The sequence below is a fragment of the Lepeophtheirus salmonis genome, chromosome 2 (assembly GCF_016086655.4).
Source record: "Lepeophtheirus salmonis chromosome 2, UVic_Lsal_1.4, whole genome shotgun sequence".
Taxonomy (NCBI): Eukaryota; Metazoa; Arthropoda; class Copepoda; order Siphonostomatoida; family Caligidae; genus Lepeophtheirus; species Lepeophtheirus salmonis.
The window spans coordinates 22,802,740-22,818,768 of NC_052132.2; the positions used below are offsets into that span (position 1 = coordinate 22,802,740).

General features: G+C 29.4%; 1 protein-coding gene across 2 annotated transcripts in view; it reads left to right on the forward strand.

Moving 5' to 3' along the window:
- The window catches only part of LOC121132625 (neuronal growth regulator 1), a 374,771-nt gene that overhangs the window by 263,687 nt on the left and 95,055 nt on the right, over nucleotides 1-16,029 (forward strand). For both annotated transcript variants that reach the window (XM_040728061.2, XM_071886703.1), the window contains exon 2: nucleotides 13,916-14,014. In XM_040728061.2, coding sequence (XP_040583995.1) covers nucleotides 13,942-14,014 — 73 coding nt within the window. In that variant the 5' untranslated portion in view covers nucleotides 13,916-13,941. The remainder of the gene's footprint in view (nucleotides 1-13,915; nucleotides 14,015-16,029) is intronic.

The following is a 16,029-nucleotide window of genomic DNA, read 5'->3' on the forward strand; positions in this document are numbered from 1 at the left end:
TAGTAAAGTTTCAAATAGGAGCACCCAAATCCACCAGAAAAGGTCTCAAAACAACCTTTAAGTTTCGTTTAATATTTAGTATGGACTCAATAAATATTTTTATCGTATGTTTTATTCCTCCTTTTATTAACAGAACTTATAAAAGAACTTGTATATAAAGATTTAATTATTAATTGTAATATTGAGACCAATTTTTAATTTCTTAATGAACATCTGTCCATTAAGATAAATGGAACCAAAATCTTAAAAATTTGAATTTTTTATGGACTTTTGATGAAAGAAGCAGGACTTATAAACTAGATAAGATTATATGTACGATACCACTTCTATCACACTTGTCCACGCAATTTATTTCACAGAATTTTGCATATTATAATTCTCAAACTTCAACAATTCTCCTTTTCAAAATAAAGAGCTCTTGTGATTTAAAATATTTCTTGTTTGGCGGAAAGAATATGCCACTATAGTAATTTTCATACATCCAAAATTTAATTTATAACGACATTTTAACATATTTTAAATCCTACAACCTGTTCATTTTGAAGGAGAGAGTGTTTGTGAGTTAAAGATGCAAAATTTTATAAATAAACTGTCGATTGGTCCGTTTCAAAATAGTATATAGACGTACCTGTACAGTAGGGTGAGTCTTATTTTGAACTTACAAAATCAATCTTTTTATTTTAATTATCTCCGTGCCAACAATTGTAACATTTGAGTGACATTCAGAGGTTGCCCCTAGCTTTTAATCGTTTGGCTAAAACTGTAATTGAGTATTGAAGTACAAAAACTACTTTACGAGTACAGATATTCAATAAATAGTAACAGGGATAGAGTAGTTTATGGTGGTTTACCAGAATGACTGTCAGTATTTGAGGAAGCTGTATCAAATCATAAATCCACAATCTGATTATTGAGATTCTAGTCTCTAAGGCATTGCAAAAATGCAAATGCTTGTACTTCTTCAGTACTATAACGGAGTTTTTGGCGCTCAAAGATGTCATCTTTATCCGGTCTAATACTGTTGTAAGGTCTAGAGCTCTCTTGGATATGGAACTTGGTTTTTCAATACAGCTTTCCTCTTGTGTAAGATGACTCATTTCTGTACAGTAAAACACACTTTCGTAGTCGGTTTTTTGAACAGAGCTTGAGGAATAACTCAGAACAAGATTCCTATCTTGCTCTGCTATTTATATTTGTCTCTTTTATTTTGTACACGTTATATATGTATGTTTCAATTCTGTCAGTACCAATGAAAGAGCCTAAATAAAATTTCTACCTATATGACGAGATGATCATTTTCTAGTCTCCTGAGTTGTTCGGGATTTGTGTTTTGGCATATATTTCCATACATAGAATGAAGTTTAGCTATTATTTTTCGTAAAGGTCTTACAGCCTTATGCCAAAAAACAGATACAACCTCGTATTGGATTTGGTTTGAGTCTTTAACAATCTGGTTCTCCAAATTATGAAGATAAAGGAAGTGGCAACGAGCTTGTCAACCCAAGTACACTTATCCCCAAGTATTTCATTCACATAACAACCAATGACTTAAAGGTTATAATGACTTTTAATAAATGAACAAACCATTTTGAAATGCAAACAGAACAAAATTGCATTTCAAACAGATATTATTGTGTATCTAAATACATGATTACACTGAACGTTTAGTGAAAGGTAGGAAATTACAAGATTCATAAAGGCATGCAGTGGTTTTTTTTCTTCAATATATTAATTTCAGAACAAAGGGTAGAAGAACATCATTTTTTGCGTAAAAAGAAATTTGTAATATGAAAAATTTAAGCTGTCATGTCATATCAACACATGACCGCTTCCTACAACAGCCCAGCTTAACCTAAATGTGTTCTCAAAAATATGTCCAAATGTACTTTTAAAGTGTTCAACAATACATAAAAACTTTATTGATTCTTATAAATAAAGTTTTATTGTAACTTTATGTTAATAGAAAAAAAAGCATAGTCCAGCAATAAATATTAATTAAGGGCAAACATATTTTGCGAATAATATTTATAAAGTATAAAGGTAACAAAAGGGAGAGCGAGATGAGTAAAAGTAAAACATTGATTTTTAAGGGCCACCCTAATAAAATAAATGTGATTACCACTCTTGAATTGCTGCCAGGGTGTTATTTATTAACTATTTTTGGAGAGAGGGTGTACTCGCAGGATTTTGTTCCTAGAAAGGATAGCTACCTATGTTGTCTTTCCTAATCTAAAATTAAAAGTTTATAATAACGTCCCTTCCAGAGTAAAAATTAAAGTTTGATTCAGCAACAAAATTGAAGTAACACCACTCATTCATCATAATGCGACAAAACATATTAAGTATATGAAAATATTTGAACGTTTCGAAGGCATATGTATGTATTACATTCTATGCCTAAAGGTATTTATTTAAAATACACGATATAAATCATAATTACACTTTCATGACAAAACAACAAGGTACTTTGAAAAGTAAAAAACAGGTGAATACTCTATAAATACTTTAGGTAAAGTAATCAAATGTTATAAATAATTTGACGAACAATTTTTTTCTTTTGCGGAGTTTATGGTGTATGTTTAGTCAGCAAAGTGAGGGAAAAGTCCTTATCCAATAATTCCAAGTAGAGTCTGAATTATTTGTGGACAAGTCCAAGTCCTTGAGTATTTTATCGAGACCAATTCGTGTCCTCAGATTTCTTCATCTGCATTTCAAATCAAAAATTATAATATAATATCCATATTGACAAAGGGTATCTTGAATTCATTATAAAATAAATTTCAAGCCCTTTGTCGAGTCGCCAGTATTAGCTACTGAGTCCCAGTTTAATTGCCAGTCTTTGATTATGAGATCAAATCGATCTGTGTAAAATATGCAAACAAGTAAAAGTAGAGTAGTAAGTCTCCAGTTCCTATCTCTATTAATAAGTGAACTCGTTTGTTTTGAAATAAAAATGAAGGAATAACTATTTGGTACCGGCCATGGAGTCTTCTCCAAAGAGCATAGCTATAATTAGGGTTCTAAATCCCTAGGATTGTTTAGTTTACAACTTTTTCTTGTTCTCAATCTGAGCAGTATTTTGTATATTCCAAAAGTGTTCTACTTATACTGGACAAACATCAAAGTATTGAGTAATTACGTTTTTACTCATGATAAACGAAAAGTATCACTAAGGATGTGTTGGGGATTTATGAGCGTAAGTCTTTGTTGGACTTCAAGTATAATAAAAAATTGAAAACAGAGTAATTCCTGCCTATATTCTTGCTTGATACGGAGTGGGCCTTGTGTTTATTTCCTTCATACCACAGCTATCCACAGCTAAGTTAATGAAACATCAGGACAACTAAGCTGCTCTTTTCTCAAACATTCTTCAAATTTTCATGATTAACAAATTAACTTTTGGTTCCTTATATTTTTACATAGCAAAAAACTTACGACCTTCAAACATAGTCATGACAAATTTGTGACTATAATTCAATCATGAGTGTAACTAATAGAGATGTATTGGTCCCAAAGCATTGAAGTCATGTCCTTAATCTTCAGAATGTGTTTAAATTGGAAGTAATGGTCATGCATGGAGCAAATTATGTACAATGACGTCATTATTAATATATATCGACTATCCATAAATAGTAACATCCAGTATTCATAAGAAGGATAAATACTGTAATGTAGCCTTAATTTAGAATAAAAGCAAACAATTTTTGTTCATTTGTCTCCCCTAATGTGTATTTAAAAAAAAAATTATGGTATTTTTACTGAACGTATTCAGTTGGTAAACTAAAGTACTTTACTGTATCTTAAATTGAAAGGATGTCTTGATGAGTATGGATTTTTTTAAATGTTCCTTTAATTGGTCAGATAGAGTTGCACTAATTAAGTATAAGTTAACATTGTAGTATTACATGTAATCCATCTTACCTAGGAATCTAATGTGAAATGGATATGCATGAAGTATATTGCTTTCTCTAAAAACGAGGGGGACGCGAACCTAAGCACATTGAGTTCAAGAGAAAAATTTCCCCCGAGTGCGTTGTCCATTGAGCTACGTCAATTCCATGGATACATTAAAATTTGAATTAAAAAGGACTTTTCCGTTTTTTATTGAGATATGATGTAGGACAAATTGATTTTAAATCCAATTTTAGGTCAATACAAATACTATATAGTTAAAATTGAAAAAGTTATTTTTCTAAATCAGCATTGTATTTTTTTTTTTCTGGATCTCTTTTATGATACCAATGCGGAATGTTCATAATTCTGAAATATGTTGATATTAATACTATAAAAAAATCAGTGATGGTTGACCTCTAAGTAGTTTTTATGGAAATGAATCTTTTGTACACTTAAGTGGTGGTTGAATAGTTGACAATATTACGTACATATATTTGTTCTAGTCCTTCCATGATTCAGTTCAACAGTGAGGTTACACAGTAATTATTCAATATTTGAAAATGATGTTCATTCCAGCAATAAATTCCAATATGTTCAAATACTTAATGTTGAATTTGCAAGATTCAAAATGGGAACAGATTTATTATTAATATTATTGAAGGGTAGAGCGTTATGTTTCCTTTTAGCTATACTTTCATTACTGCATATTGAAGAATGCACCATCCTTTTAACACTACTTATTTGCAAAATGTATTTTGATGCAGTAAAAGTGAATACCCAAATAGATTGGTTTCTGAAGAAATGTATAAATTATAACTATGATATTTTACTAAAACATCCGTATGAAGTCCGTTTATTTTTGAGCTTTTTTCGAATTTCGATTACTGCTAATGCAGAAAAGTTGTATTGGTGTAAGACAATCATAGCCTATATTATTTTTTTCGTTCTACCATGGCATCTTTAGATTGCATATTTTGGTCAAAGTTTCAAGACAAACAAAAATTATTTATTTATTCAATTAAGAATAAAATACATCATTATATATTCAGCTTAGCATTTAAAAAATGTAAAACTACAAATTTTGGCTATGTTGGGTCTTCTCCACATTTCTTTTAAATTACAAATTTTAATCTTAACAATTATTTTTGACAATAATTTTAATTTTTAAAACTGAAAAATAAAAACTTGATTACTTATCATGGATAACGTTTTTTATTTCTATTTTCAAAAAATTACAAAGAAAAAATTTATATTCAAATTATTCACTGAGAACTATAAAAGCATAAAGTAGTGATAAGAAGAAAGATCTATGATTCAAGTGGGGAAAAATGACGTCGACAGACACCCGTGTATCTAAAATTCCATGACTTAATAAATAATATCCTTGTTAACATATAATCTCTGTTATATAATTTTGGAGGGAGAATCATGATCATAGATGTAAATAGATTATAATCGAAGAGGTCCCGGTTTTTTGTAGTTGCTACCTGAGTATATATTTTTATTTACCAAACCTATCATCATTATTCTTGAGGAGAGAATAATAAGTATCAAATATTCACACGTACGCGAAAGACGAGTGAGTTGTTTTGTAGTTACAAGTGTAATCCATTGTTAGACTCAGAGTAGAATGAAGGATCGTCATCCCTGTAATTTATTGCGTATAACCAAATTCCCTAAAACGTACTAATTGTTACTGGAGGTAAGGGAATTTAGTCATAAGCACTGAATTTAGGTTTCTTGACACCAGAATGCAAGAATATCTGGATATCAGAAGGTTAGCTTTATAAAATGGTTGACAACAAAATTCTAATGCGGAGGAATGGACTAAAGAATTTCAAATGTATGAGGCTTGGATGAAGGATGAGAACTTTCTCTGTTTCTCAGTAGGTATTTCATTCCATTATTCTGCCTTTTCGTGGAACTTTTGGTTTTTATTTTTCAAGTATATGACGAATTAGTTGAAGGAATATATATATGCTTGATCATAGAGACAATTATTGACGAGGTCCAATACCAGAATCTCCACAATGAAAGATCCTTCCAATAAAGGAGATATTATCTACGGAGTGAGCACAAAGTGGCGAGATCCCTAGAAGGATCAGAAGTTGTCTGGATTGAATATCCTCTAAATGGAAAAAATATGAACTCTTAGGTAGGTGAAGGATGGGGGGATGAGAATCCATATATTAGAATGCTTCGAATCCATCTAAAGCACAAGGAATGACTCAATACTTTACACACAGTTTAATATTAATATTCATCGATAGATGACGACTTGGCGACTTTCAGCACTAATCTCTACCTATATCTTGTTTACATAGATGTAACATTGAAATCTTTATATATTATTAATAGTTTTACAACTTTCTAACTCAAAAATCCAACAATAAATATTTAAGTTAATCAAAATACATATGTAGAACTAGTTTATTTATTTATTCACATTTATAATTGGATTTTATGGCATGAAATACCGTGAAAAGTTGAAAATATATTGTTCTATCTACATTTTCCAAAATAGCCATATTTTTCTTGATAATGTAGATATTTCAATACAATATCAAACATATAGCCTGAAGTTTTTAATGTAAGTTGGTTATTTTAAGGATGTATTCCGTTAACTATTACTTCAAACTTTTCTTAAAAATACGTAGCCTACTAGTTTGATATACCTCAGAATGGAAATAAATTAATGTATGTGTAAATATTTACTTAACAAACTTTTCCCTCCAAAAACTTTTGATTATGTGTATACGTATCAAATACAAGATTTTTTATAAGGATAAACGACATTTTTTTATTACCTTAGAAATTGATAGAATAACTATACTTATTTGTAAAGTTAAAACTATGGACCTTATTAATTGGTTATTTTTCATTTGCCTTTTTTTTTTTGAATGGCCGTCAGAAATGAGTGACCATGGAGTTTGAAATTCACTATTTTTTACAAAAATTACATCATTTTGTAACTTATATAAAAAATTAAAAAATATTTTCTGCCCCCTCCCCCTTCCCCAATTTAAGAGTACTTACCATTTATTTGTGATCAGACCAAGCAAAATTTTGAATAATTGAGTAAAGCATACAACTTCAAGGGAAGAGTTTTGTTAATGCCCGATGGTAGAATGGTCGTTTTGTAGAAGGTTAGTAGAATGTGAGAGGAAGACTGAACATGGTATAGACTAGTTTTAAGACTCAGTTTAGCTATATCTGTATAAACTTCGTATGATGGCATTGTATTTGAAAATACATATGATGCCATGTTATAAACAATTTAGCTGTAGTATCGATCTAGACCGATTTTTTGAAGACAAATTTATTCCTTTGGACCGATCAATACCAAATTTTCCCTTTAGACTGATCTACACCAAAAATTTCTATGAGACCGGTCAAGACCAAGCTCTTTTATCGAACTCTGACCGATCTAGGATTTCCAGACCGATACCAACACGAGTATAGACTCAATAAATAAAAGTTGTCTATAATATAATTTGAGAGGAAGAATGATCAAATACATTGTAGCCAATATACGTCTATAAAATATTACAAGCGTCGATGCATTTACAATTTTTATAATAGCCTATTAGGCGCTTTTACCTTTATTCCTTCCAGTTCAGTCTAAGGACTTGTCTTTAGACCGTCGGTCCTTCGGACTGTCAGTACTAGAACTGATTAAAAACTATGAATTAAAGTGGGGTGACGTCCCAAGGACCAAACTTGACAAGTTTGAGAACTTATATGCAGGACTGAACTGAAACAGATCGAGACAGAACTAGACGGGACTGACGTCTTCAGCCATAAATCAGGATCGAGACAACACTACATACTACATGTAGGATCATCATTTTTAACATTATATTGAGTTTAGAAATATTTAAATGAACACTTTTGGATCAATTGTCTTACGTGAAGGAATACTACTTTATATTACTAAAGTTTCAAGGACACTTAAATGTAATAAATAAATAATTTTATTATGATAAATAGTTGAAAGTTGTTTTTTCTCAGTTTCTAAATAGTTTATCTTCTATTCATTCTATGTATAAAGTATCGTTAGTATTAGGACATAATGCATGCATACATTATTAAGTATGTTGAATTATTATGCCTGTTTTGTTTTGAGAACCAAGTTTCCATAATATTAGAAGTCATATTTTAAATTAATAGAATGTTCAAAAACAATAAATAAGTTGGAATCTTGCAATTATTATGACTGAATAAGTTTATTACACATGAAAAGTACACTTTTAACTATCTTAATATAAACTTAGTCATGCATACAAAATATTTTAATTCTTTATTGTTTTTGCTAAAAATAAAATGCTGCAGAACAAAAGGAAAATCTTATTTTAATTGCAGCTGCCTTATGTTTGCAAATAATTATTATAAGGTTATAAAGCGTTTATACATGATGCAATCAATTTTAAATATACATATCTTATACATTTACCGAGTGGCCATTAAAATCTAAATACTTTGAATTTTAAAATTCAACAAATTATAAATTAGCAATAGAATTACAACAAAATTATTGCTTTAAATACATTTGTTTCTTAGCTCTCTTAATTTAGCTTCCTTTAGCAGCACTGATGGTTTCCAAGCATCCGCTCCAGATAATAATTTTAGAAAAAAAATATCTTGCATTTGTTGCAACTACGGTAAAATCATTTCCTCCTACACCTATGCTTGAAAGCAATAAGAGGAACGACAAATATTTAAAAATAATTTATTATATCATAAAACATTTACATCTAACTAGTGTAACTATCAAATTAGATATTAATAGAGTTGTAAATTCTAGCATTAGGTCGTGGGTAATTTATTTTTTATCGTTGTTAAAGAAACAGTTTTTTTGTTTTTTTTTACAAATCTGTTGTCATTATTATGATCGATCTTAGGACTAAATTCCTGATCTATTTTTATATTTGGTCCATTCTTTTCTTACCGTTCAAAGTCCTATGACCAATTAGTTGGTCCTAAAATTTTTGCTACAGCTGAAGAAAAGAATGAATAATAGTTAGATCATATAATACTAGAGTATTGTATGGTTAGATAGACGCAAAATTAATTAAAGGCTTCATTATTTATCGATATCCCTGTTATAAATGATGATTTATGATCACAACTCTTGATAAGACATAAATAGCTGAAATTATATAGTACTAAGAAACTGATAAACATCGGTTCTATGACTAAAAATTAATCAGGACTGAACTGAGAGTATTTTAGACCGATCCAAAAACTACGTTACAAACAATCTTCTAATTGTATGTATTTACATGTGATTATTTGATTTTTTTTTTTCATGTATCGACAGTGCTTAGAATTTATTTAATTTGTAAAGACCAGATGCTTTTCTCAGATTATTCAAAACTTTCTTGATCAAAGTCCATCAAGAATCAAATTTAGGGTCAAAATATAGCCTTTTCCCAGTTGTTGAATTCATCGCCGTGTAATGCCTCAATGAAAATACTGTCATGAAGATAATACTGTTCAATAATTAAGTAAAGTTATTATATTACAAAGGTTACAGAAAGTCCATAATACTCTTGTAGACGATTTAGTTTATATAAACCATATTAGTTAAAATTTCATTCAAATATTGCTGTTATTCTTTGGCATCCATTGAAAAACTTTGCAAAAGTTAATTCCTTCTACTTTTAAAACATTGCAAAGAAATCTATTGTGGAGGTTTTTTCACGTAAGTTTATCATTTTTGTTTAAAGTTATATGAATAATTAATATGTATTCAACACGACGTCTTTTTCTTATATAATTTTTGATGTCAGTGAAAATTTCACTATTTAAAAATTGCTTACATGATAAATAATCGATATTTAACTAAAAAAGGCTGGTATTTTGTATATTTACATTAAACTAATACTTTTATAACATACTGCAAATATTTTCACGTGGAAAACTCATAAAGTATGAATGTAGCATGGCTATATTTGTACTTTGTTAAGTCGAAAAAAATGTTGAATCTAATATCCTTATTACTTTCTTTAAAACTGCTGTAAAAGATGCAAATTTAACGATATTTTTTTTTATGTCAAAGCTCTATGATAAAATATTTATAGTATGTAATAGAATAATGGCATGGAATAATTTATGCAATGCTATTTGCTCTTACAAGATAATGGTTGTTGAAATATTATCATTTTGATTAAAAATTTGTAATGATATCATCCATTCTTATTAGAAAGATACTATAGGTTGATACTTTTTTTATATCTTACTCCCTTTAGAACAAAAAAGAAAGAGAAAAAAGACCCAAAATAAATTGGTAGTTAGCCAATTCTTTCCAATTTTATAACTATTATTCAATATTTTGAAGAAGACGGAATTGACTCAACCAAAACAATAAAACGAATATGTCATTGGAGACCTCTTCAAAAAATCACCAAAATCTGAAATCCCCAAGCTTTCACATAATATAAAAACGTTAAACTTTACCAAATGCGAATATTTAAAATAATATACACATTAATATATTAATGAAAAAATATTGGAATATTTTCCGCGTACAGGCTCGTAATATTACATAAGTTCAAAGGAAATGACGAAAAAAGTGATATTTTTTAAACGAAATTGTGTTACAGTAAATTTCTCGAGCGTCCATATCAATGTCTATTTATTTCATTTGAGTGGGTGTTTTTGACTGAAATTGATTGATCCACCACTTTTCTCGTACCAAAAAACCTTTCCTATATCAGCCTCAGATCTCATAGGTCAAGCACCTGTACTTTCAAATTTGATGTATTATTTCCTCTCAAACTGAAGTGTTCTCCAGTGGCTTCCAAAAATTTATTACATAAGCTAAAAGTGTGGAATTGCATATAATTGCATTAGATAGTTCCTGAGTAACACTAGATGATGATGATTTAATTGGCTGTCAACACAACACTCTTGATAACCTTTTGAAATATACCTTGAATTTTCTTATTCACGACCCATCCACCAGACCTGAATTGAGAAACTCATTTATTCAAAGTCTATTTTATGAACTATGAGTTACTTCGATAAGATTATAACCAAGTTACAGAAGATGATGCTAACATAAGCAAAAATCCTGGATGGCGAGACGATTTCAAGTATTGATATGAACTATGCTAGTCCTATTGTCATTATAACAGAACATCTCATTAGCTCAACTCATATCAAGTGGAACATGACTGTTAAACATATGAAAAAGGTAATTCAAATATCAAAAACAGAAGGAAGTTTAAATTTGAAGTTGATAGGAAAAATAAAATTAAATGGTATAATTTTTGTAAGTCAACATCATTTATTTCTAATATTTATTTAAGAATCTATAAAATAAAATGTATACTCATATATAAGTATATATTTGAAAATTACAGATTTACACAAAACTTTACTTTACAGGAACTAGGAAATTTTTTATTTATTTTCAAAAATAATACAAATATTCTTCAACTTCACATAAAATTTCCTTATTTGTGAGTGGTGTTTGTGAGTGGAATTGTGATTACCCTAATGTATATAGTAGCAGTCTTTATTTCACCTCTCAACCTTTCCTTCCAAAAGGTCAAAAATTGTATAGTAGTTAGGTGTAGGAGTCAAAGACAACTTCTACTGAGACTGATAGAAGCCACTCTTGTCACACTTATTTCACATATTAAAGAAAACCATTTGAAGAACATTTGAAAAGAACGGGTTTCTATCATATATAATTAAAAAAGTTAGGATTTTCTTTTCATTTGAGAAGTTTTATAATTAATTTAGTATAAAAATTCAATTGCTTTCTCTCTTCTAATATAAATTTCTGATGTTGTGATATCTAATACCAAAAGGGACAAAAGACTTGAGAATATATTTTTTACATCCACGTTTATACAACTTAATGAAACGAATCTTTAGCCTGAGTAGATTCCTTCATTTATTGTAATCTTTTTTCCATACAAGATGTTATTTTTAATGGTACTTTGTACATAGATTACTTGACTTTATCATTTTTCTTCATGACTTATGCCATTTTTCTTACCTTTGCAGATTTGACATGTTAAAAAATTAATTATAGGGTAATTGGGGATATATAAAAGTGCCTCAAAGACCACAAATTTGTACAAATACTGGTCAAATGTTCTTTGATTCGCCACTCAGTTTATAGCTTGGTCTAAGACTGTTCTTCATTTAATAGTAGGAAATCGTTCACAATCATAATTATGTAGTTTGACGTAAACCAATAAAATTTTACGACACTTCTAAAGGTCAAGTGTAGACAAACCGTCAGCTTACACTTTTCGATATTTTGGGGGATACGATATTATGATATATATTTAATTGAGTTGATTTATGAATATTTCGTGAAATGGTTTTTCTTAAAATTATATTTCAAAGATCATATTAAAAATAAAGTATCATAAGTCAAATATAGGCTCTAGCTCCTCGTATACCCTGTATAATTTATGTAACATATCTGTGTTTTCCATCATAAAGATGATAGACGCCATATTCTTGGTTATTTCATTAATATGCTCTGGGATTTAAAAAAGTTAAATGAAATGGCTTAGTCAATAAATAACATTTCGAGGACATGTCATCCCATACCAAAAATTGGAATATGAATTATATTAATCACACAATAAAATATTTAATTAATCAAGCAAAAAGCAAGTACCACTGAAAAATAAAATTAATAATTGTCACAGATTGACATGGCCTAATTTATTGAACTTTGTTATTTCGATGTATCTGAACCAAGTCATAAGTGAAAGGAAATGTTTTATAAGAATTGACGTGCTTGAGAGAAATTTTCCTCTTTTGCTCAATGATGTGTATAGCTTTGATTCCTAGTCGGTCCTTGAGAAGGAAATATAGAAGTTTGTTACATAACTGGGCTTATAAGACAATTTATAGGTGCGATGGGGTTATTGTAATACTAGAATGATTACTTAAACTTAATCAGTGCAACTTCATCTAAACAATTAAAGACACTATAAATAAAAAAGAAATAATATTAGCGATGAGCGATAAACTGGTATCACATTGGTATAGGGGGGAAGGACATATAGTATTGAAGCCGGAACTTGCAGCTCCACTACGTAAATAAAAAATTGACCCAACGACAACATAACCCCATAAATTTCAGATCCACACTACAAACAAAATTGGTATATGTAAAAAAAAGAATAGTTTTATAAAAAAACAGGAATAAATATTGGGTGATAAAAAAAAATCATCAAATTTATGAGCTTGCCTCTACACCAAACAAAAATCATGCAACGTTCCCGTAAATGCAGGTTAATTGTCTTTACCGACATTTTTACTTCCGCCAACGAATATTTTTCCCCTCTTTGTTAGTTTGTTTATTAGTCCCCAGGATTAGGGTATAAGTCACAAAACATGAAACTTAACTATAAACTTGGTACGAATACTATATATAATCACACTAAGAGGGCATTAGATTATGAGAGGTTAAGGTAGCACAAAACGTAAAAAATGCATAATTGACCATAACTTTGTAACAAATTGAGTTACTTAACTCAATTTAATTTTAGGAGGAGGTTTTGCACTCTATCGAGTGTCCATTCTAGTTGCTATATATTTTTAATCGAAAAAGTATCCAAATACCGATATCTATATTGGTACCGGAACCAATACGAAAAAATATTGGTATCGCGACAACAATAAACCACATGCAACTTTTCATTATTCGTTTTTTTTTTTTTTTCATAAAGAAATGTCCCGGTGCCCATGGGTTCCTTTCGGACTCATTCTAAAACTTGGTATAATTAAGCAAGTGGCACTGAATATGAGCCTTTAGTTCGATTTTATGAGTATACATAGATTTTGTTTTTATTTAATAGCTTCGATTTTTGTATTTTTACGTTAAGAAACCAATATTTATAATGAACCTATCCATATACTTATTATATTTCATTTGAATCAATTCTTAGTTAATGTTTTTCAAATATTTACATTTATTTCTATTATTCTTTTTACTTAAATATATTATAAGAACAAATACAATATTTTATTTATGTTTTTACAGGAGAGGTTATTGGAAAAACGTACTTTATGACTCCCTCTCAAACTTATCGCTCAAAAATAGGAGATTCTGTAAATATGGACTGTGATGTTCTAAGTTTAGGTAAGATCTCACTTCTTTATTATTATATATTTTTTTGCTTATGTGGGTAGCAGGATATATTTACTAAAGACAAATTAGAGTTTTGAGATTGTAAAAGAAAAAATGTTTAGTGCTGTCGTTCTTTTTTCTTATTCGTCATTCTTTAAAAGATCGTCGTGGTTTTAACATTTTTCTCTAAATGAGGCATTCCGCTTACTTTTGGGGTAATTTTATCAAATGTATCATAAAATAATCTTATTATTAAAGCAAAGTTTATATGTATGTGGGTATGAATGTTTGAAAGATAGTAACATGGTGCATTGTATATAGTGCTCCCTGGTTTATATCATAAACATATTTTGATATAAGAAATAAAAAGTTATTTGTATTATGAAATATTGCAGGCGTTTCTATATAGGATCGAACGTGTATACAGAGTGCATTGACTATAGTACAACCTGATGAATATCATATGCTTATTTTTGATCAAATAAATAACAATGTAGTCGTATTAGTATTTCTGTTAGTGAGCGCTCTAAAGACTAAATTACATACTCGTCCGTCATCATATCATGTTAAAATATATTTGATTATGATCCATACTGCAATACAATGTAATTATGATTCCCATTAATTTTAATCCCATTTTAAAGTGTTTAATTATTCCTCACGAATTTCAATGATGTTGAGCGTTGATTAATTAATAATTGAATTAATTCATTCTGAGGATGCTTCAACAATTGACTCAAACCATTATTAAAGCCGTTGTAACAAAAACCATGACAGCCACAAAATAAATCAATAAATTGGAAAGGTAAAAAAAGTTTAAAGAAGAAAAGGACTCAATCAATCACTGATTGAGTCCCCATACAATGCGAATGAATCAAAATTTTTGGAGCTCTTATGCACCTGATCAAGTCCTGATCGGCAATCCTCTATACTGAGGTCGTCTCTGAGTCTATAATTATCAAGATGTGTTTGTCATTGTCTAGTAGATAATGATACACTATTACAGTATGAATCATCATCAAATATATATTATTATTTTCTTGGCAATTTGGTTGTTCAGCAAAATATCCATTTGGCAAATGGATTTCGTCAATATGGTTTTTGACAAAATGTCATTTTTTCATTAAATATAAAGGATTTTTTTAAAATGTATCAAAGAATTTACTCATATCTTATTGGAATATTATCCTGAGAAATATGGATCTACAAATATTTATAGTTTTAAAAAGGTTGTACACGCATTAAAAATATAAATCTACCATTTTAGAATATCAATACAGGGTTAAACATAGTATGCAATATAAAGAAAACAATTATTTGTTTGTTTTAACTCAATTATATTTTTTTATTCCTGTATATACATACTAATTAAATTATGAGTATTATTTCATCTCCAAAAGTGGGTTATAATTTTATAAAAACTTTTACAAGGAGATCGATCACATAAAATTAAAATATAATACGTCTAAAGTCAGGTTACCTGATGCATCGTGCGTGTCGACGTATAAGTGTATATATATTAAAATACAAGATATGGGAAGTTGTTTCTCTCTAGGAGACTTATTTTAGTCAACTAACAAGAGTTAATATCTATCTATATATATATACAGTATGTAACAACAAAAATCCAGCTTTTGAGATTTCTGGATTTTTCTGGCATATATGATAACAAAATTGCGTAATGTTTGTTTTTTGTGATGAAATATACATTTACACGTTTCACTTAGTAACCAAAACATTGCCATGGAGTCAACAACAGAAGATTACAAACCTATAAAATGTTCATAGTTAGAAGGCAGGTGTGCTGTTGTTATGGTTTTGGTGAACAACGATCTGGATATTAATTAGTAATGCTGAGGTCACAAGGATGACAGGGATTGAGAAGAAGCGTTGTGAAGGACACTGATCTTTGCAGCGTCTCCAAAACGACTCAAGATTGGTTCCATGAACATTGCTACGACTAGATGTAAAGTATATTTGGCCTCCTAAATTCCCTAACATATATTTGAGTAAAAGGTCAACAGAGG